This window comes from Falco naumanni, chromosome 3 (assembly GCF_017639655.2).
Source record: "Falco naumanni isolate bFalNau1 chromosome 3, bFalNau1.pat, whole genome shotgun sequence".
In the NCBI taxonomy this organism is placed as follows: domain Eukaryota; kingdom Metazoa; phylum Chordata; class Aves; order Falconiformes; family Falconidae; genus Falco; species Falco naumanni.
The window spans coordinates 97,458,522-97,480,833 of record NC_054056.1 but is presented as its reverse complement, the minus strand read 5'-3'; the positions used below and the strand labels follow the sequence as shown (position 1 = coordinate 97,480,833).

General features: G+C 36.5%; 1 protein-coding gene across 3 annotated transcripts in view; it reads left to right on the top strand.

Annotated features, from left to right (window-relative positions):
* Positions 1-16,010, top strand: part of NUDCD1 (NudC domain containing 1) — a 41,438-nt gene extending 25,428 nt beyond the window's left edge. For all 3 annotated transcript variants that reach the window (XM_040586241.1, XM_040586243.1, XM_040586242.1), the window contains 6 exons: positions 967-1,152; positions 2,326-2,533; positions 3,695-3,839; positions 6,073-6,198; positions 9,111-9,270; positions 13,048-16,010. In XM_040586241.1, the coding sequence (XP_040442175.1) occupies positions 967-1,152; positions 2,326-2,533; positions 3,695-3,839; positions 6,073-6,198; positions 9,111-9,270; positions 13,048-13,340 (1,118 nt within the window). In that variant the 3' untranslated portion in view covers positions 13,341-16,010. The remainder of the gene's footprint in view (positions 1-966; positions 1,153-2,325; positions 2,534-3,694; positions 3,840-6,072; positions 6,199-9,110; positions 9,271-13,047) is intronic.
* Positions 16,011-22,312: the final 6,302 nt, after the last annotated feature.

Genomic DNA, 22,312 nt, shown 5'->3' with positions numbered 1-22,312 from the left:
TGAGAGGACTTAAATTATACCTTGTTTATCCATCATTATGTGTATTCTCCTATGATTCTGATATTTCTCTAAGCTTAACATTGAGGTCAAACAGGAGCACATTTTGGAGTACTAGAGTGGCATAGATGATTTTTACCATCATGATCTGATTTTGTCTAATGTCTCTGCTAATGTGTTTCCAGTTTCTTTCAAGTAAAGTTGTAGTTACAAATACAGTGATTCCTTGATATTGATCTTTCTTGATTTCTTAATGAAGAGATGAAGCATTAGAAAAACTAAACAATTCCTGGGGAAAATTTTGTCACCTGTGAGAACTTTATCAAGTTGTTTGTTCTGTGCTAAAAATCAATTTCTACTATCTGTTACTGTTCAGAAGTTGATCAGTTACTGAGGACTTTGTGGGCAGTAAGATTCTGAAGGAAAAAGAGCAAACATTGTGCTAGAACCTGTGACCTTACTGGTGTTTTGAGTTATCGCTACTCATGTGTTTGGGAGCACGGTGGGGAATGAATGTCATGGTCCTTCATCATCCTTGACACCAGTAGCTAACATCTGGGACCTCTCTTTTAAAGGGCAGTGTTCTACAAAAGTTGAGGAAGATGAGCATTTTCCGTTATGAATAAAGTATTACCACTAGCTATTTCATTGCTTCTCAAGTTTTTACAGCAGCTCAAAAAGTATTTGGAAAACTTATTTGTACAAAGGCTGTGAGTGGTTTTGTGAATTGCTGGGCTAGCTGGGATAAACAAAGACATTGTAAGAAAAAAGGGCCATGTTAGTTTAATTTTACAGTCTGCATATTTAACAAACTTACTGGAAAACAGAAGAGAAATTTTTTTAAACTATGCTGCTGTGATTTAACTGGTAGGCTTGCTTTGTATGTATTTGTAATGAGATTCTTGTATAATAATTTGTATGCTAGAAAAATATTACTACTAAGATTTCTTTTTTTTTTAAATTGTGTAGGTGATCATAGATATGAAATCTTTAAAAGGAGAGTTTTACAAGGAAAATCGGTCCCCCATTATGCGGCAATAGAACCGAATGGGGATGGTCTAATGATTGTTTCCTACAAACCATTCAAATTTATGCAAGATGAAGATGAGAAATTAGAAGAAAATGATGATGCAAAAGCAGCAAATGAAAAGAAAGGTAAGACTTATCTGGCAGATGGTGATAGGCTGCTCTCTCTTGGCTTAGAAAACAGCTTGTCAATTTAGCATCTGTTTGGAAACTGTAGCGATAAATGTTTGTCTTATAATAAATTTGAAGATAGCTTTATTTATTTTTAAAGGCCAGATTGGCTTTTTTTTGTTTGTTTTCACACTTTATATGAAGACTGTCCTATCTCAGTTTCTGGGAAGTGTATCTGTAGCACCTGTGACTGATACTTTGTGAACAGGAAACTTGTGGTAAGAGACAACAGTGTAAGAGTCCTTCCATAGCCACAGTTGCTTATATGAAGCTTAGATCAAGGAAATCTTGTGTTGTGACAACTCAAGAGCTTCCAAAGGATCTATCCATACTTTGCTTTTCTTTTAAATAGGAAGATAACATGTACAACATGACTCTTTAGAAAATGAATACATGTGTATTTGTGTTTTCTTTGACCAGCTCTGCACTACCTACTCATGCTGTCATAGCCTTCCTTTAATATAAATATTTCTCTTAAAAGGCCACTTCTTGTAGCAGTTCAATAATCAAGATAGACATCAGGCAGATTCTAGATCCAGGAGCAGAAGTCATTCATTACCTCTGGGCAGGCAATTTTATTTCATCTTGAGTTCTATTTCATCTCAGTTTTATTCCATCGACTGAGGCAGGTGAAGACTTACTTAACCTTATAAAACAATTTCTGTTGAATAGTCAGCATAGCTTCTAGCAAAATAGGCAAGAAAAAAATGGCATATATTGTCTGAGCATGCAGTAACTTGTCAGTACCATTGCATCTGGTGTCTCTTCAACCAAATTATTAATCGTTAATATTTCAGTGTATTTAAGTACATTTTGGTCATCAATTTTGTAATGTTGCAATAAACTTAGTGATAATTAATGCCCATTGTATAACTTTATCAGCATATTTGAGTATAGACATGAATATAAATTGATTTCCAGACGAGGGAAACAAATGAACTTGATTGCTAAGAAAATGTTTCTCCATTTTATAATCAGAATATTTTTTATTTAATTTTTTTGTTCAGAGTAGAAGTTAATTTCCACTCTTCCATAAACTTCTATTCTGTATCTCCCAGTATTGCATGCTGTGGAATCCAGGACAGAATTTTGTAATCTAGTTTGTATTTTTCTGCATGTTTCCTATTGTAGACCCTCTCTATTACTGGCAGCAGACTGAAGATGATGTGACAATAACAGTTCACGTTCCTCAAGACATCACTAAGGATGACATAAAAGTGCACTTTTCCCCTGATAACATATGTGTTACGCTGAAAGACCAGCCTCCTTTGATGGAAGGAAAACTCTATTCATCTGTGGACCATGAAAGCTGCACATGGATAATTAGAGAGAACCAAAGGTGTTGTATATGGTTTTCAGTTTTCCTATTGTTAAGAATTTACTTCAAAGTGTACACCATATCTTTGACTTCTGACCCCTCTGGGAGTAGACTCATTTAATGCTACAGCCTGCATCCCTTCTTACAAGATCCTATTCCCTGTACTGAAAACAGTTCACTGGCTTTTGCTATGCTGTCTCGTGATACAGTTTCTTCAGCTAATTGTGAAAGTAATCCCCTCCTCTTACAGTTACACGATTATAAACTGTGTGACCAGCTATATTCTACAACAATTGTAGAAGAGCCTTTCCAAAATAATAAATTATTTTATTTCAGGAAAAAGGGATTATGTGTAACTGTCTGTATGACAACTATACCTGTATCAGACCAGGAAAAGAAGAGTTTCTACTACTGAGCTGTGAAGCAGGGTTCTTTGCAACATTAGGGATACATTGATGCTCATAATGTTAACCTCCTGGCTTTATTTTCACATGCTTTGTCTGTGTTTATTGGCAGCCAGGGTTTTAAAATCCCTTTCTAATGTTGTCTGTTGGGTTTCTGAAACAGTGGTGATAGGAGTCACTGGAGGTTAACCCATGCATGTCCGTATGACTACTTGTCTGTGTGACTACCTGTTTTTTTTAATTCTCTTTGAGATTTGTCTTGTCCATTCACTTCTAGTTGACCACAGTAGAGAAGTGAATAGGTAAAATGTATTTCTGAGGTCTATAAAATACAAATGTTTTGTCCTAGATGTTATATCAAGGTAGCGCATACTTAAGTAGCTCTATTAAGTACTACTTAGGTTTCAGATAAACTTCCGTAGTTCTGTCACTCTTTGAATAGATTTCTTTTTACAGGTTCTCTGCGATATTTAAAATGTTTTAATAAGGCTGCTTCAGGGGAAACTGCATTTACATTGAAAACTCTGAGGATACTTACATGAATATATTCCCTTTGTTCTTAGGCTCATGTCCTTGGACTGTATTTCTTTAGAATATTTTCCGACGTAATAGTTTACTTTATAAATTGAATGCTAATGGTTTCTGTTCTGTGATTTTCATTATTAATTCAGTTTGGAGAGGAGAAGTGCTCAAATCTACATTTAAAGCATTTTGACTAATCTGAGAAATGGCTGCAGTGTTTTCATGTACTGTTCTTTGTCTTCTGTTTGCATTTTAGTTTAGAAATTTCTCTAATCAAGAAAAATGAGGGATCCCACTGGCCAGAGCTAATAGTTGGTGACAAAAGAGGGGAATTCATTATGGACTCTTCCCAATGCTCTGAAATAACAGAAAGCCTGATGCATCTTACCTCTGAAGTAATGGTAAGGAGTTGAAAATAAACAATTTAAAATTCTTGTACATTTGCATCTTGTCTTTTCTTGTTACTCTAATTTGCACTTCATTGACACAGCTCATTAGTTCATTTACTATTCAGAATCTTAACTCTACATTCATTTTTAACTGAAACTGTTAACAAACTAATGGCACTAGAGTTGTGATTATACTTTGAACAGTAGTATCATCTTTGTGGGGGACTGAATTTAGCACAGATGGCACCTGTGCACCAAACCAGAAGTCTGATTTAACATTGAAAATAATTTTTTTTCTCACCACTTGAATGTGGCAGATAGTTTTAAAGCAGTGGATTTAAGTAATTTTGAAGAATGTCTGTTTCTTGTTTATCAATAGGTTAACAATGTTTTAATATCGTCTTCCTAGGGATACTGCACTTGGCTTACAGACTCTTAAGTATAAATAACATTTTTAAAAGGAAAGCATATGCATGACTCATTAACTTTCTGGTGTTATTGTTATACAGGGAGTCTACTTAAAACTAAATAGAATGTGATTTTTAACTGCTCTTTGCTTGATACTTCCCCTTTGGGTTTAATTAGAAAATGGCATCTCATCTAAAACTTGTGAAGTGTGGCTCCCTATGAGTCTTAATATATTAGTTTTGGATTATTACTTTTTTTAATAAGGCTGAAAAGTGTTATTAAAATAAATTCTGTTTAGCGCTCTGAATTGATTTATGTCCTCTTTCCCTCACTATTTGTGGGCAAGATATTGTAGTACATCTTTTGACCATAGATTTATTGGGAACTTCAGTTTTCTTTTCTTTTGTAACTCCTACTGAGCTTAGTGATGATCTTTTTTTTTTTGGTCACAACCTTTCAGCTTATGTGCAGTATGATCATGTAAAACAAAGATCTTTCCTTAGGTACCTATTAATTTAAATAAATACTATGTATTTTGTTATACTGCGACTTCCGCTACCTATGTATAATAAAGGCATGGATTCTTTTTGGTTGTCTCAGTTGCTTATGGTAATGATGCTTATCTGGAAAGCTTTTAAAAAAGCTACCCAATGAAATAGTAAACCAGAGGCCATCAAGAATGCTTGGTAGAGGAAAGGTAGATCCCAAAGTGTAGCCTCTAAAGAGACAGATACCCTGTGCATTAGCTTGCAGTATATGACACTTGATTTTCCTTGCTTCTGTCACTTAAGGATATTTATTTATCTCTTCGTGTTTATTTTCTTTGATCTTCAATTGTCTTAGCAATTAAAAAAAAAAAAAGAATATGTTCTGTTCTCTTTAATTTTGTGGACAGAACCAAAATAGAAGTTCTTAATAATCAGCTGAAATGGGTGAATAAGTGAGCACAGGAACTCACAAACTCCTTCCTGTCAAATGAGTCAGTGCCCTTTCTAACCTTTCCTTACAGATTCTGTTAGTCTTACCTTTCAGCTTATATTAGTTGCCAAGATGCTTTTTTGTGCTAGAAGCAACAGGAATTCATATTTAAAAAGGAAATATATATATTTTGCTTTCTGTTAAATAAAGGTCCCTTTCTATTATAATGAAATTAGTTCTTTAAATATATCGCAAAGGTAACATAGCTTGGTGGTTTTGAAAATTTGCCAAGGAAGATGTGATCAGCAGAAGTAAGCTTTTTCTATATGCAGTAGTGTTATATCTTGCTCTCAGATTAGTAGTGAAAGTGATGGGTTTTCCTTTCTTTGACTTGTGGGATATGGAAAAATAAATGTGCTTTTTTTCTTGTTTTGAGCACATTGAAAAATATACATAACATCATTATTAATTTTAAATAATTAGCAATGCTAAAAGTAGGCATGTATTTAAAGCTACCTATAAAATTAATTAATCCATTTTTAATACAGTTTCCAATGGCAATTTGAAAGAAGTTTGCACTGATGTAAATTTACTAAACCTGTGTTTGTTTTCAGGATTGTGTGCTTTCGCTACTTACAGAAGGGAATTTATTGTCCATTTTTTAGTGGCTTTTGTACCTTTCCTTAAACTGAAATGGATTTTGTTGTACCTACCACTCATGCTATTCTCCACAGCAGAAATGATTATATTCATCTTGAATAAGTACATAGCTTGATCTTTAAGTATTTAAGGATATGCAAATGATTCTTCCTGTTCTATTGAACTTTTTGTATTGAAAAGAGATTATATATATATCTATCTATATATCTATCTTCAGTAACTTTGATTTTCATTGTAGGTTGTTGCTTTTTTATTTCAGAATCCAAACCCTGAAAAGGAAAATCCACCTTGTAATGCTCAAGAACTAGAAGAATGTGATGCTTTTCTTGAAGACAGCGCAAGCTTGTGCAGGTTTGATGGTGATACTTTGAAAGTCACTCATGTAGTAAGTGCTGCAAGTTATTACAGAAATATTTTAAAACGTTATGATATGCAAGTTTGATTCTATTATCAGAACAAAAATCTGTGCAAACTCTTAAAACCACATAAATTTCTTCCATAATGTAAAATCACAGTAGCAACAGAAATTATCAACAAGCATTATGTATTCTTCAGTGTCATTTTAATGTAAAAACAAGGCTGCTTTTATTCTGTTCAAAAATATGTGTATACATTAACAAGTAAGCCATTTGAAAAAGCAAAGTTATGTCAGAATTGTTGTAAGAAAGGGGTGTTTTTCAGTGGCATAAAATTCTTCTAGATCCTTTAACTTGCATTTTTCTCAGTGACTTTTCAGACAGCCTGGTAGAAAGTTGACCTTTTTTACTAATGAGCTGGGGCGTAGATCACTTTATGGCAGGGGTCCTCAAACTTTTTAACCAGGGGGCCAGCGCGCGGATGCAGTGGCAGGCAGTCATCTGCGCCTGCTTGGTTCCCCCGCCCAACCCCTGGCGGGGGGGTCTGTAAATACCGGGGGCCGGATTGAGGACCCTGGGGGGCTGTATCCGGCCCGTGGGCCGTAGTTTGAGGACCCCTGCTTTACGGTACTTTGTCAATCACACGGAAATAACAGACTGTAAGAAAAATGCTTCAGTAGGAGGCTTGATCTGGGTTGTAAGCAGCCTTGACTATCACTAAGTTAGGACTTGATAGGGTCGATTGCGTAAAGCAGGAAACAAAACATATGAAAGCATCAGAGATTAAGTTGTTGTCTTGGGGTTTTGGGGAGGTTGGGTTTTTTTCCAAGGTATCTCTACTAAGTGTGTAATAAACGTTGGTGTTGCACTTCAGTGCTACCTTGTGTCACACAAAGTACATGTAGGATAACCTGTTCTGTACAGCAAATGTAATAGTTACAGAGTAAGATTTTGAATTGGTTCATAATTTCCCATTTCCTCAGAAGAGCTCTAGAAAATGTCTTGAGTATCTTACAGATCTTGGTTTGTTCTTGTTTTTTATTTTTTTTAATGTATCTTTTTTCCTTTGGCAGTACTGATACATATGCATATGTCTGTATGTGTCTGTGTGTTTATATATGTGTATTGTGTATATATATGCTTGTACATGCATTTATCCTGCCCCTCCCCCCCAAAAAAAAAAAAATAAAAATTAAAGGCTAACATGCTCCACCAAGAAAGTAGTCTGTTTTGTGGATACAGTGTGCGAAGTTACATTTGTCAAAAGGTAAAACCTGTAATTTGTAGGAGGACATTTTATAGCAACTCAGTTGAAATGGATTTTAACTGGTCAGTGATGCACAGTAGGAGAACAAGAGACAGCAGACATGAATAGAAACAAGAGGTTCAAACTAGATGGAAGGAAAAACTTTTACACCATTGTTGTAGCATGAATAAGGTTGCCTAGTAAGGTTGTACAGCCTCCGTCCTTGAGGTTTTCAAGATCAGACTGGATAAGATTCTGAATAACTTACCCAAAACTACGGCTTCTTGCCCTGAACGGTAAGAAGTTTGTCCCCCAGAGACATTTCACAGACCAGGAGGAACATGGTATCAAGGAAGGCAGATCTGATGTGTGTTGCTTTCCAGGAGGCAGCAAGACATCGTGGACAAGTCTGAACTCCAGGGTGTTTGTAAAGAGCTCTTGAAAAATTGGTTGCATAAAAGTAATGCAAAGGCTCATGTGTTTAAAGCATTACAGTCTTGAAGTTGAGCCATTGGACTTGAACTGAATCAGCTGAAATAATTATATTGGTTCTGCCATAGACTGTATAATCTCAAATAAATATCTGGGTCTGGATAGCTGCTGTTTCTGTCCACTGGATCTTACGTTAAGGTTAAATTAAGGTTTTCAGGACAGAGGCCCCATCCTGTGACATTGATACAATGATAGGGTAAAAAGCTAATTAATAGTTATTGCCACAATACATGTAATAAATGGTGCTGTGACAACTGTTCAAGAGCGTCTGAAATGCTTATTGAATAATATATTGTACCATGTATTAGTGTGTAATCCTGCATGTTATTCTTGCAGACATAGCTTCTGGATATAAAAAAACAGTTCAAATGTATTTGTTCATCTAGTAACATGAACAATGTAGATCAGTTGTGGGTACAAACAGGAATTCTTGAGAGTTCTTCCTGGACAGACCTTAAGGGAATAGGTTGGTTTTTTCCTCTTTGAGCATTTGCTAGTCATAGTGCTGCCTTAAAAGTATTGCTGTTAACTTCCTTTAGAAGGCTTTACATAGAAAACTCAAAATATGTGTTGTTTTATTGTTTATTCTTACTGTTGTTTATTCAGACAGCAGGATATATCTGTCTTGCCTTTCTTATATAATAGGTAATTCGTGGTGAATAGAAGTGGTTATTGAATGTTTTTGGTGATCTAAACATATCTGATGAAGAGTGTACTAATCTGAAATCTAGTGATTATTTGATTGTGAGTAAATAGAAAGTTGTTGGCATTTCATAATTTTATATTTCTAAATAATCCTCATTCCACTGCTTATCAACTTTTACTGCATCGAGACAGCATTTCCTTCCCTGGTCACATCGCACAAGACCGGTCATGATTACACAGAGAGAATCTTTTCCTAACGTCAGAAGTCATAGGTTAGGATCCCCTATCCTAGCAAACGATTTCTACACACATTTGCTTGTGTGGGACACATGTTTCCCTAAATATTATCCCAAGCAACTTAATTGTATCTTCTTGAAACGTATTAGTTAGCCCTAGTGTATTGAGCTGCTGATCAGTGCAAGGCAGTGTAATATATTTAAACATTTTGTCAACTAACAAACATGAAGCTGTTGGTCATCTGACTTTGGCAGTATGTATGACAGAATCTGCTATTTGTGCTTTGAATCAATATTCTGTATTTCTTTGTTTTGTTTTCAGATTAATCTTGGAAGCAACCAGTATCTTTTCTCAGTTGTTGTGGATCCCAGAGAAATGCCATGCTTCTGCTTGAGGCATGATGTTGATGCTCTTCTTTGGCAGCCCCACTCTGACCAACCAGAGAACATGTGGGAACACATTGCAACTTTTAATGCTTTAGGTAGGGAATTTAACTTCTGTGTCACAGTCCTCTATCTGAGACTTTTCTACCTGAATACTCTTAGTATGGCTTCTGTTGATATTTCACTTCATTAAATTTGAGTTGAAAGGTACTATAATTCTGTTGAAAGCAGCATTGTAGCTTAATTCTAGAAATACTAGAATGTAAGAAATAAAATGTTTATGTCTCAGGAGGAAAGTAAGCTGTTTTAGACCATGTACAGGATGCACACACAGTACTGCACAGTAAAAAGGAGAGTTCCTTGAATAAGTGAAGTTGAGTTAAAAACTTAAAAGCACAATCGCCACTTTAGCACTCAGACAGAAATCATCAGGGAAACAGCTGCAGTTCATTGTTGACATGTCTAGGTGTATATATATGCTTATGGTAAGATGTTTTAATAATTCACCTTTAGATTTTTCATATCTCGTCGTCCTAGGTGATGATTCTGAAGGATTCAACATGATTGTTCACTGTTCTAGGAGCATCAGATTATGCCAACATACAGTAGGCTCAAAGGAAGCTAAAAGAAATGCTTCACATACGTGCATTTAACCTGTGGAACCCTCTGCTGCAAAACTTTGTGGATGTGGAAAGTTTTCATGTATTTGAAAAAAAAGTAGAATAAAAAAATCATCATGACAGAAAAAAATCAATCAAGAGCATAACTGTGTCAGCTCCGGCTCAAGAAGCCCATAACTTCTGAAATTACAGACTGCCAGAAAAGTAGAAAATGTAATTGTGAAGAATTGTTAGTTATTGCTGTATTCTTGCAATCAGGACTAAGAATTTGTTTTTACCCAATGTTGGAAGCAGAATCCTAAAGCTGAGAAGCAGAAAGTACTTCGAAAAATACGGAATCAAGTGTAAGAATTGCCATGTCAGGTCAAATAGGATGGTCCATGTAGCCCTGCCAAGTAAGAAACAGATAAATCAGTTGTCATGAAAGTTAATGTGATACAGAATTTAAATCTGTTCTGACAACTATACTCTTCATGTTCTGTAGGTGTTCTCTAGACTCAGTCCTTCAATAATGTTATAAGCATGACAATTTATTCCCTCCCTCCCCTAAATACATTTGTTTGACCACACCACTCTCAGGCTGGGTCCAAAATGTAAGGGAAGATATTAGCTGTTTTATAGAGCTCACATAGGTTACCGTGATACATAATTCGTTTTGTTCTGAGGTTTTGCAATTTATTTAGTTTTGTAATATGAATGATTTTTTTTAACTGCCTGTTACTTTAACTTAAAATCAATTTAAACTGTAAGCATCTTAACACATCCTCTAACAAAAGAGATTAAAATCACAGTTTGTTCTTTTTTTACTCATTTCAAATTTCATTATGCTGGGAAAAAAGTGGATGACAAGGATTGTGATGTTTTTTCAGATTACTGTTAGTTTCATAGTTTCTGTGCTGACTTTGTAGTACTGTTTTAAAAACCTGTTTCCGTTGTTTTGAAAATAACGGAAAGGAAATTATGATATCTTGGAGCTTTTTATACCTAATGTGAGAAAAAACACTATTGATCCTCTACTTCCTCCTCCTTACAGTACTATCATTTCACAGTATTATATTGAAGTTTATACTTCTGTACTAATCTAGTTCACCTTTTATGTGCCAGAGAAGATGTCAGTCATCAGTATGTAGATGATCTACAATCAAATTTAGAAGTACTTTGCAGGAGCTATAGTAAAAATTAGTATTTTCTAGATTAAAAGGCTAGTTTTCCAAAATCTACAGTATTCATTATATTGACCAAAGCAATGGTAGTAGTCCTATTTCCTTCTTCCTCTGCTTGGACTTTTGGAATTAGTTTTTAACAAGCTATACAAAGATGATAATTGAAAACTTAGTATTTTTCAGTTTGAGTCTTGGACTGAAACCTAAAGAAGGAAGCAAAAGTAAAACTGAATGTACCAAGATTTTTGTTCTGTATTTCTGTCCTAACAGCTTTCTGTTGAAAAAAAGCAATTTGTCTTGAATAGAGCTCTGGATGCTAACATCTAATGATTTGCTGCCGGTCAAAGGAGCAATTGTGTGATCTTGCCCATTCTTATGACAGTTTACTGAAGAAGTCTGTATCTTTCACTGACTACTCATTAGTCTTGCTGTATAAATCCCCTGCTCCTAATAGGGGATCTATAAACCAGAAAAACAGAGGACAGTGACTTTTTTTTTTTTTTAATAAAGAGCCTGTGATTTTCTTTCTGGGAAATCCCATTTAAATACAAGTCCGCTGGCTCAAAAACTTTTTACCTGCAAGCCTATACTTAAATCCTGCTTTTATTGTTAGTGCCAGTGTTTAAATATGTGAATTAAATTAATGAGCCTGTGCTTGGAAAGTTTTTCTGGCTGTGCTGATATTTCACAGTACAGCAATCACGTCAATTGATAATCTAGCTATATATTTACTAACTGTTTTGTGATGAAAACTGTCAAGCTGGATTTGAACAGAGATCGTGTTTTGAGGACAGCAGTAAGCATCTGTAAATTTAAAAGTCTTGGGGTTAACATTAAAAAAAACCCAAACCAAACCAAGCAAGTGAAACACTCTCAAGGCATGAAAATGCACTGTTAAAGTGGGAAGGTACTGTTGTGGGTTAGCCCTGGTGGCACAGGTTAACCTAAGCACCACAAAGCTGCTTGCTCTCTTCTTATGCCCACCCTACCCCCAGCCTCAGTGGGACAGGGGACAGAACAGGAATAGCAAAAGCAAGAAAGCTCATGCGTTGAGCTCTGATCGGTTGGCATCACGTGTCTTGGTTGTGTCCCCTCTCAACTTCTTGTGCATCCCTAACCTACTGAAGGGCAGGTAGAGTTGGAAAAAAGAAAGCCATGACAATGTGCAAGCACTGCTCAGCAGTAGCCAAATAAATGTGTGATACTAACAGTGTTTTAGTCATAAATTCATGCACCTTATGGTCTGCTGGGAAGAAAATTAACTCCATCCTAGCCAGCCCCAGTACAAGTACTTTGACCTCTACCCTATGGTTTGGTAAGAGGGAGAGCCCAAAGAAGTAAACTCTAGCATGCTTGCTGTTCTCAGAGGTGGTGTCTTTCAGTGATAATAACCTTTGCAATGCATTGTTTGATGGTAGTGAAGCAAACAACCTTTCAGAAAGATGGTAGATGACGTGCAAAAATCATGTCTCAAGTCTCTTTACTAAAAGGAAGTCAGTCTGGAATAAGTCTGGTTTCCATTACAGAATTCAGTTAGTACAGGAAAAGGAAGATTTTCTTTCTCAGTGAATATCAACAAAGATTGTATTGAAAAGTAACCTTTTTTTTCTCCACTCAGTTCTAAATAGAAGACAAGTTTTAATTATCTGTTTGAGATCAGGTAGGCTCAGAAATCTTAAATGGTAAAAGTAATTACAAACTGGGAGATGAGGGGAGAGAAGAGGCTTGTTCTGCTTAGACTACTGTTACTGGGCCAAGATGTGTATCTATGCCTTTTGATCGTGCTGAGAAAATGGAAGACTTTGTGAGGTAGAGAGGGGCTAAATGTAGGAACAGTACCTAGCTATACACACATACGCATCAAAAACACCAGTTAGGAAGTTGTACAGAAAAAGTGTATATTGGTATTAAATTGGTTAATGCATACCTCCAAAAACTATTGGCATATTTAATAACAACATATAGCTCGCTCTTTTTTTGTTATTAATTGAATATTATTTTTTAAACTAAGCTTGGTTCAGTCTTAGTCAGCCAAACTTCTGTTAAAACCAATATATTACTTATCCCTTATGCTTCTTTGTGGGCTATGCAGGTTATGTCCAAGCATCAAAGCAAGACAAGAAATTCATGGCATGTGCTCCAGATTACTCCTACGCTGCTCTTTGTGAGTGTTTGCGACGAGTTTTCATCTATCGTCAGCCGGCTCCTCTGTCCACAGTTCTCTACAACAGGAAGGAAGGAAGGCAAGTAGGACAGGTTGCTAAGCAGCTAGTAGCAACCCTGGAAGCCACTGATCCTATCTTAGGCTTTCAAGCTACAAGTGAGAGATTATTTGTTCTCACAACAAAAACCTTGTTTTTAATAAAGGTGAACTCTGGAAATTAATTATTCAGTATATTCTGCTGTAGTTTGTGTTAACAATTTGTTAAAGAACTGGCTAGGTAAATCATCAGAGAAGTTCAGTACAATTTGATGGATTTAAAAAGGAGATATTTTACATTCAACTTTGCTGTCACTGAAGTAAGCTTTTTCAGAGCTATGGGAAATTGTCTTCTGCACTACCAGCTTTCTCAAAGCAGTTGTCAGAGGCTGCTATTGCATAGGTGAATAATTTATGCATTGTTTTTTCCAAATACTCTGCAATACTTCTGAGGTTTGAGAATTCGCTTCTGTTTTTGAATACCATTGTTTACCTATGAAAGAAGTAGTCAGATAAAGAGAATAAAGCCTTGAGTTACAAGCATACGATGTGCAAAATAAAAGTGTGTATTATAAAAAAATATCCCAAATTAAAATACTGTAGACCAAAAAATGATTTAATATTGCAGTATTCAGTAGTATTGAGCGAAATGTGAATTGAATGAATGGAGGATTATATTTCTTACACAGTTAATTATTTCAAGTGGAATAATGTAATTGTATGCACAGATTTTAGATTATTGATTTGGGACTTACTCATGCTTGCAGTGTGATGTTCACATTTTAAGATACACTAGAGTAACTTTTAGTAGCTTTCTCCTGAAGCAAAGTAAGGGTCAGTGTGTAGCTGGTGATTACATATTGAATGATATTAGTTAAGGTCTAGTTATACTCTCGGTTGTGTTCATTTGACATTGTACTTCATCTCAAGCAAATAATTTACAATTAGAAAATCACTAACAGAAAAAGAACCTGTATTATAACCTGAGATGGGAAACTCAGAAGTACTGCTTCTGCCTCAGATACTGCTGTAAATACTGTGTTATTAGTTAACCATTCTGTCGGTGATGCGCAAGTCTAAATGTATATTTGCAACATAAGAGTACACAGGCCATGAGGATGCTTCATTTTAACAAACTGGCATGGTTAATTGCATTGAATAGTTGTATCTGAAGATTTTTGTTTCTTATTTTAAATTGACATTGTCAATACAGTTAAACCAAAAAAGGGTTGGTTGTGACAGCTCCACCCTGGGTTGCTTTGGGTTTTTTTTTCAGTTTGCTTAGGACTTTGTGGCAAAGAATGCCTAACATACAGTGTACTGGCAGTAAAGCTGCTGTGATCTGTGATAACCAAAGTACTGAGATAGAGGCAAATACAAGTGATTTAATAGTTTGCATCTCTTCCAGTATTATTTTAGACCTTTGTAAGAATCTATTGAGACGAAAACAAGTGTTCCTTTTTTATGGACTAAGTTTCTTAGTTGTGATTGTTTTGACCCTCCTATAAATTCTCCAGACTGGTATTGGTGAAATGATTAAATAATATAGTGAGAATTTGAGAGGGAGAAATGCAGGTTGTGGCTTGCAAAAAAACTCCAAATGTAGGAGCTTTTTAAGGAACCTGCTTTTCCTCCTGCTTTACAGAAGTATTATACTGTGTATCTAATATTGAAAAGTTTTTTCCTTACTCTTTCCTGGGTAAGTTGAAACAGATCTGATTTTCAGACGTTCCTTTCTCATTCTGTTTTTTTAAAGCTGTCTTGAAAATGCTTTTTAAAGAGACTCAGTGAATGTATTACTGTTTCATGACTGTTTTGCATCTAAATTTTCATCGTTGGGCAATAATGTCAAACAAGGTGGTAGAATTCATGCAGAGGTCCTTTAGAAAAGATTTTATGTAGTTGATTACTTTGCAGTGTAAATTGTGTGCTTACTAACCTGAGATCTAATAATTGGGAATGCAGAGTTCTGAACACAGGTTTAGGGAACTGAGGAATGAAGGATTCGTAGGCAACATGCTTTCGTCACCTCAGGTACGTTGCAGGAAGCTTCAGTATAGATGAGAATTTCAGCTGTTCCTTGTCAGATTCTCCTTCTTGTGGGTTAGGTGTCTGGAAACATACTTCTGCTGTCTCCTGCAACAGGGGAAACAGTCAAGCCTCTTCAGAGGCTGCATTACAATATGTAATGACAAAACCTCACATTCGGCCCAAATGTCTGTCTGTTTCATGTGAGTTCTTGTTTGCCTCTGGGAACAACTGAACATGGAGAAGAGGTTCAACCCTTTTTCCATGTTACTCGTGTATTTGCAATCATGGTGTTCCCAAAACTGATATATCAGAGAGTCTCTTTCATTTTGCTTTCTATGAGAGTTAAAGACATTTTATTATTTAAAAGATTCATTGCCTTGAGGAACCTTGCATGCTGTTGCACAGCAAGCTACGAGAATTAAATGGCTGCAAGCCACAGGGAGGCACTTCCTGTCAGCATTCCCATTTCTCTGTTCACTTAATTTTAAGGCTTATTTGTTTAGCGTATTAATGTAGGCTTACAGAGTATAGAATGTAGATATTTAAAATAGGTGGTTTTCTGAGAACCATTCTTCAATTTTTCTAGGTTTTTATTTCTTGAAATTTTACATTTAAGACACAGTACTTCCTGAGAGGTCCCAATCATGATCTGTTTACAGATTTTTTGAGAAAATATTTGGCTATTACAAACTTGCATTATTTATTTCTAATATTCTTTTTCACTGTTTTCCTTGGCTGTGTATTTGGAATGTATCATGTATTCTTCTACAAGGTTAAATAAATAGAAAAATATTAAATTTATTAATAAAGGGTTTTTTAAATTATTTTAAAGGTTTTCTGTTAACTTTAAATGTGCATCCTTCCTATGCTACTGAAGCAAAATAGAAAAATAGAAATAAGAAAGTCCTTAAAATAAGACTTGTTATGTTAATGAGCTTTCTGTTAGGGAAGAGTTCTCTTGGGTGGCTGTGCTGCAAGGTCGTATCTGTTGCTAAGACATGCACTATTGCACTCCATGTTCGTTGCTGTGAAAACTGCTGTACAGTGTTTTTCATGTCCCATATCTCCCAACATACAAATTTATGGAGGTAGTTACTGGAGGGGGTTGATAAAGTATTCGGGTGTATTCTTGTGTTAAAATGCACGTTGCATCCTCTCATCTTGTGCTTTTGTTATATACAAGATCCAAATGATCTGGACAAACCCTTCCAAATGGAAGAAGAAGAGAGATCTGCACTTCTTTCCTCTCCCCTACCTCAACCCAGAGTTGCTGTTTTGCAGGAGACTGAAGAAGAGGAAGGATTTGGTCTGTATGTACTTGCTGTGCCAAAAGCAGCTCTTTGTTAATGAAACAGCAGACCATGTGAGAGTAACAAATGAGATTGAAGCTTCCATTTTATTTCAGCTTGCTGTGCTTTTTTTTTGATAATAGATATTATTACCACTATAACTTTTGGATTTCCTTGCCTTTTGTTAATTTACATTTTCTGCTTTCATTATGCAGATTAGATAAATGTGAAACCTGCAGTCAATCACACATTATCATGTAATAACGATTTTCAGTTTGGTTTGAAGTTTTGGGCTGCCAGATCTATGTGTTATTGGTAACAGCTTCCTGGAAATGTGGTGAGATTTGTTTCCCAGCCTCCCCATGCAATGCATTTGCATTTTTGCTATGGATAAAGATCAGCAAGGTCAAAAGACAACTTAGCTGCAGTCTTTGAGGTAGAAGAACGAAGTATCAACCAGGCCCTTTAGTCAAGACTTGCAATAAATTCAAACTCAAGTTTTAGTACTGTTTTGGTTGGAGAGGTATTTGCTGGAGTCTTCTTTTTTTCTTTTTTTTTTTTTCTTTCCTCCCTTTAAAAAAGGTTTAAGCTATTTCCAAAAGATTACTTTCTTTTAACAAAGATGTTTACTGTGATGTGGTAGCTGGGTATCAATTAAAATACGATGAGAGAGATAATTAAGAAGTTCTGTTGTACACCTGGAAAATACTTACCATAATCTTTACCAATCTAATACTCTAGGCAAAACATCCTTTATAGACCATTCCACTGTGCTTTTGCAATCCAGTTAAAATGGCACTTGCAAGGAATTGTCAAGAACAATACAAACTCAATTTTGAAAAATCAAATTTTTAGAGTGTCACTTTTGTTATGCTATGATGAATTTACATTATCCACTAGGTTTTCTTCATGTATTAGTTGCATTCTGAATGTGCAGGAGTTGTCTGTGTATATACATTTGTATATTTTCATTTACATCTATATATGCACACACCATGTATGTACACATACTGCCTTAAAGTATTGGGGAAGATGAGCTGGATTCAGGAGACGGGAATCTTTTACCATTACTGACGGCAAAGCATTGATTCTTCATTAACCTGTTCATGAGTCTGTTGTGATGCCAGCAGTCTGATCTTAAGTATAAATACTTCACTGTATGCTAAAACATGGATTTGCAATTGGGAATAAGTTCTTGAATGTGAAGAAATCCTGATTCTTAATTCAAAGGCTCCTTGGAATCTGTATTATGGTTTCGATTTATCTTTTTTACTGTTTAAGTCATCCTGGCATAAATATGTTGCAATGTCATAATAACTGCTTTGTGTGGAGACATCAGCTACGAATCCTGTGGAGTTTTTCCCCTGCTGAGGATTAAATATATGATATCTCAGTATTGCATTATACCCAAATTTAAACAGCTCAGAGGCCAAGTATTGAGCAGATGCCTCAAGTTGAAAGAAATTATGCAGGAATAATAAGCGTTTATTTTTTATCAAAACAAGTGAGGTTTAGTGGGAAAAGAAATAAGATCGACTGAATACTAATTCTGTCCCTTTATCACTGAAATTACTGCTGATTAACCTTTATTGATTTTTCTCCTTGAAGCTGTTATTTCTCCCTGTTCCATGCACCCCCACTAATAAATAGAGTACCTTACGGTAATTTAAGGTTGAACAATTTATTGGAATTTCGTGAGTAACTGAATTAGACTTGCACATGGGATATCTAAAATATGAGCATGAGGTATAAGATGGATACATCTGTCATAAAGAGACCAGAAACACTGGCTTTTGATCAAGAACTGACGACCATCTGAACAGAAATAAAAAATGATGCTGTGAAGACATTTTCGTGAGTCACAATGTCAGATTCTGAAAAGAGTGAAAACATGGGAACTTGTGCAGAATAAGCTTGCTTAGAAAAGAGAACATATACACAGGTTACTTTTTAAAATCTAGAAATATGTGCAATACTTCACTCAAAGCGGTTGGATAAACATCTGTGTGATCACAGCATCCTCTATTCCCATTTTATGTGCATTTGGTAAGGGTAAGTCAGCAAAACTGCCTGGTTTTGCTGGTGTGATTGGTGTTACTCCTTTTGTGCTGCTTCTTGCCTGGTGGAACTCCAGGTGCTCGCTGCTTATGAAAAACTCACAGGTATAATAGTTAACAAGATATTTAAATAAAAAAGTATTGGCTGCTATTAGCAGTGCAGTTCTGAACCTCTTTGCATCCAATGTGACATCTGATAAAATCTCCCTTTTCACATGAAACTACTAAAATTTAGGCTGTGTTATTGTTGTTTCACTGGTGTGTTTTTTTCTGGGAAGTACTTCAACAACCTTTTTCTGTCTGTTCTTAGAAATCTTCGTCTTGTGCTTTAAAAAACAGGTGCAATATCCTCAGAGTTTGAACCTGGTCTGTCTTAATGCCATGGGGATGTCAGTGTATCTCACTGTCTGTTTCAGAGAAATAATCAGTGTGCGAGTTGCTTGAACTGCTAGCTGTTCCATCGGGAAGTGGGGAAAAAGTAAAGTCAGCTTATTTTTAATAGGGTCACTGTGTCTGTTTACGTGGCTGCTGCCTCTGAGCTCTGTGTCATTCACCATACTGGAAGGTCTTGGGTGCCCAAACAATGGGAACTGTGGGCTAGTTAGCACAACATCTCACTCTGTGAACCCATCTGATGTGCCTACGCAGGTTTTAGTGCTCTTAATTAGCTAATGTCACAAATCTCTGTTTTCTGTGATAGCAGAAATAAGTTGCAAACTGACTGCAGTATCTGCTTTGGAAGGAAAAAGCGCAAAGTAGATTCTTGAGATACACTTCTATATCAAATGTGATTCATACCATGACAAATCATTTATGTGTTTTCAAGTTGATTCATGTTTGCTATTAATGAATTCCCACAGTTCAAATTTTCTAGTGGGATTATTCACAGACCTGTTGGTAGATATATAAAAACATTAATTCAGAACTGGAGAGACCTGGCACTTCTCATTAGTATTTAATTTTTGGTTGGTTACTCAGTCTTTATTTATGTGAACTGAATTTCTTGAAACCTATAAAAAATAGTTCAGTTTGCAACTCTCGAGTGCTACTGACTAAGAAAGCGAAACTTTGCCTACTAAGTACTGGCAGTGGAAAAAGTCAACAAGGCCAGAGAGGGCTACTGAGTACTTCAAAAGCATCCTGTTAAAAGCAACCTCCCAATGCACAGGGAGCACAGCTGCTTAAATCCTACCGCTTCTGGATGTTTCTTGAGCTTAGCAGCCATCATCATTCCTAAGCAATGTTACAGAGGAAGAAGCAGCTTGCAGAACCCACCCCATACTGCCTTTCAGCTCCGCAGGGTTTCTGACTGTGAAGTTAAAACAGTAATGTATTTCTACCAGTAACGTCCAGCTGTTGCTTTACGCTCAGAATTTTCATCTGAAATGCTGCTGTGTTGAGTCCCACATGACAAGTTGCAGAAACTGCTGAAGGACAAGGTGAATCGAGTCAGTTTGCAGAAGTGAAACCTATTCAGCTGCCTTCAGATATTGCTGAATGAGAAAAACGGCCAGTACTTTATCTCCATACAGACTCATGGATAGTGGCAGATGCTGTATGAGGCAACAGCATACGATATCTCCTACAGCAACAGGAGCAGACTAACTGGCAGTGCAAAGGTAAACCCTTCTGGGCTGCTGAATTATGGGAAGATGTTGCTGCTCAGGTAGAGAACCTGGTTGTAAAAATAAGTCACGTAGATGCACGTGTACCCAAGAATCCAGCCACTGAAGAACATCAAAGCAATGAGCAGGTGGATCAGGCTGCTGAGATGGAAGTGGCTCAGGTGGGTCTGGACTGGCTCTGTAAGGGGGAATTATATATAGCTCACTGGGCCCATAATACTTCATATATAAGTATATATATATATACTATATATGAGGCTGTCAAGGAAGAAATGCAACATATAGATGGGTTCATGATCGAGGGGCACTACTGTACAGGCTGTCCATGAATGTGAAACATATGCTGCAAGCAAGCAAGCCAAGCGGCTAGAGCCTCTCTGGTATGGAGGACAGTGGCTGAAATACAAATATGGGGAGGCCTGGCGGATTGATTGTCACACTCCAACAAACCTGCCAAGGCAAGCACCATCTGCTTACAGTGGTGGAAGCAGCCACCAGATGGCTGGAAACATATCCCGTGCCCCATGCCGCTGCCTGGAACACTATCCTGGGCCTTGAACAGCAAGCCTTGGGGCAGCATGGCACCCTAGAAAGAACTGAGGCAGACAATGGGACTCATTTCCAAAACAACCTCATAGACTCTTGGGCCAAAGAACATGGCATTGAGTGGGTATATCAGATCCCCTGTCATGCACCAGCCTCCAAGAAAATCTAACGATACAGTGAACTGTTAAGGACTACACTGAGAGCAATGGCTGCTCAAACATTTAAACATTAGGATGCACATTTAGCAAAAGCCACCTGATTAGTCAATGGTAGGGGATCTGCTCATCAAGCTGGCTCTGCCCAATCAAAGCTTTTACATACTACAGAAAGGGATAAAATCCCTGTAGTGCCTGTTAAAAATATACTAAGGAAGATGATCTGGGTTATTCCTGCTTCAGGCAAAAGCAAACCCATCTGTAGGGTTAATTTTGCTCAAGTACCTGGGTGCATTTGGTGTGTAATGCGGATAGGGAAATCTGATGTGTGCCTCAAAGGAATTCTTAATACAAAAAGAATGGTTTTCAAGACTTAGCCATGCAAAAGCTTCTAAAATTTTAGGCAGATGTTAAATTTCTCCATGCGTGTTCTCCCTGGGTAATATCCTCTTTAGTAATCCTGGGTCAATGTGCAGCTGTCCTAGGTAAGAAGAAATTTCTGATTGCTGTGGAAATAAAATTGGCTCCTACAGCTCAGTCAACTAGAATGTTCCCTTACAAACTACATAATGCTTCTTAAACAACAGTAACAAAAAGGTATTTTGAAATAATGTACAACTGTCACACCTTGGGACATTTGATGGAACTGGATTTAGTGGATCCCAACTTTTCCCTGATTTGGGGAAATCAAGAGGAATCAAAGTTGCTGTTAGAGTAAGTGAGCCCTAACTGTGTGTGTATGTAAATGTTCTATGCAAACTATATGCATAGTATGTAATGTATGTATAAAATATAAAATAACCTGCAAACGTATTAACAAAACTAGTTCTAGGTCTGCTGGGCTTCTATTCCCATTTGTGGTTTATTATGATGCAAGCATGAAATGAGGCTTATAAAAGTTTTGTGCTAATTAATACATGATAACCACTTCCAAATTAACATCTGGTTTTTACTGTGCTAAAACCAAACAGAATGGATTTCCTTTAAAACATTTCTTTGCTGCCAATTTTTAAGCTTTTGGAGATTTTCCTTGCAGTGGGTGCCACATGGGATATATAGAAGTAAATAGCTGGAAATTGTTGGCTTCTTTTTCCAGGTGTTTAATTCAGAAACCATGGGACTTCTAATCTTATTGTTTTATGATTTACCGATTGTTTGAGTAGCTGTTGTTACCTTCATATTGCTGCAGCAGCATTCTGGAGTCAGAAGTGCATGGATTGTGTTTACATGCATTTGTGTTTGTATGCATTTCATGTCACTACAGAATATAAACCCATAAAAAGGAGATGTGAACGTAGATAAAAGCAAGAAGAGTAGTGAGATTCAGGAACACCTTAAGGCGGTCTTTCCTTTTTAGATATAGTTTCTTGATGAGGTGCTGTCTTTGGTCTTGCAAAGTAGATGTTGAAGGTGAGAAAGGACTATGTTGCAGATATGGGATAACTGAATCCAAC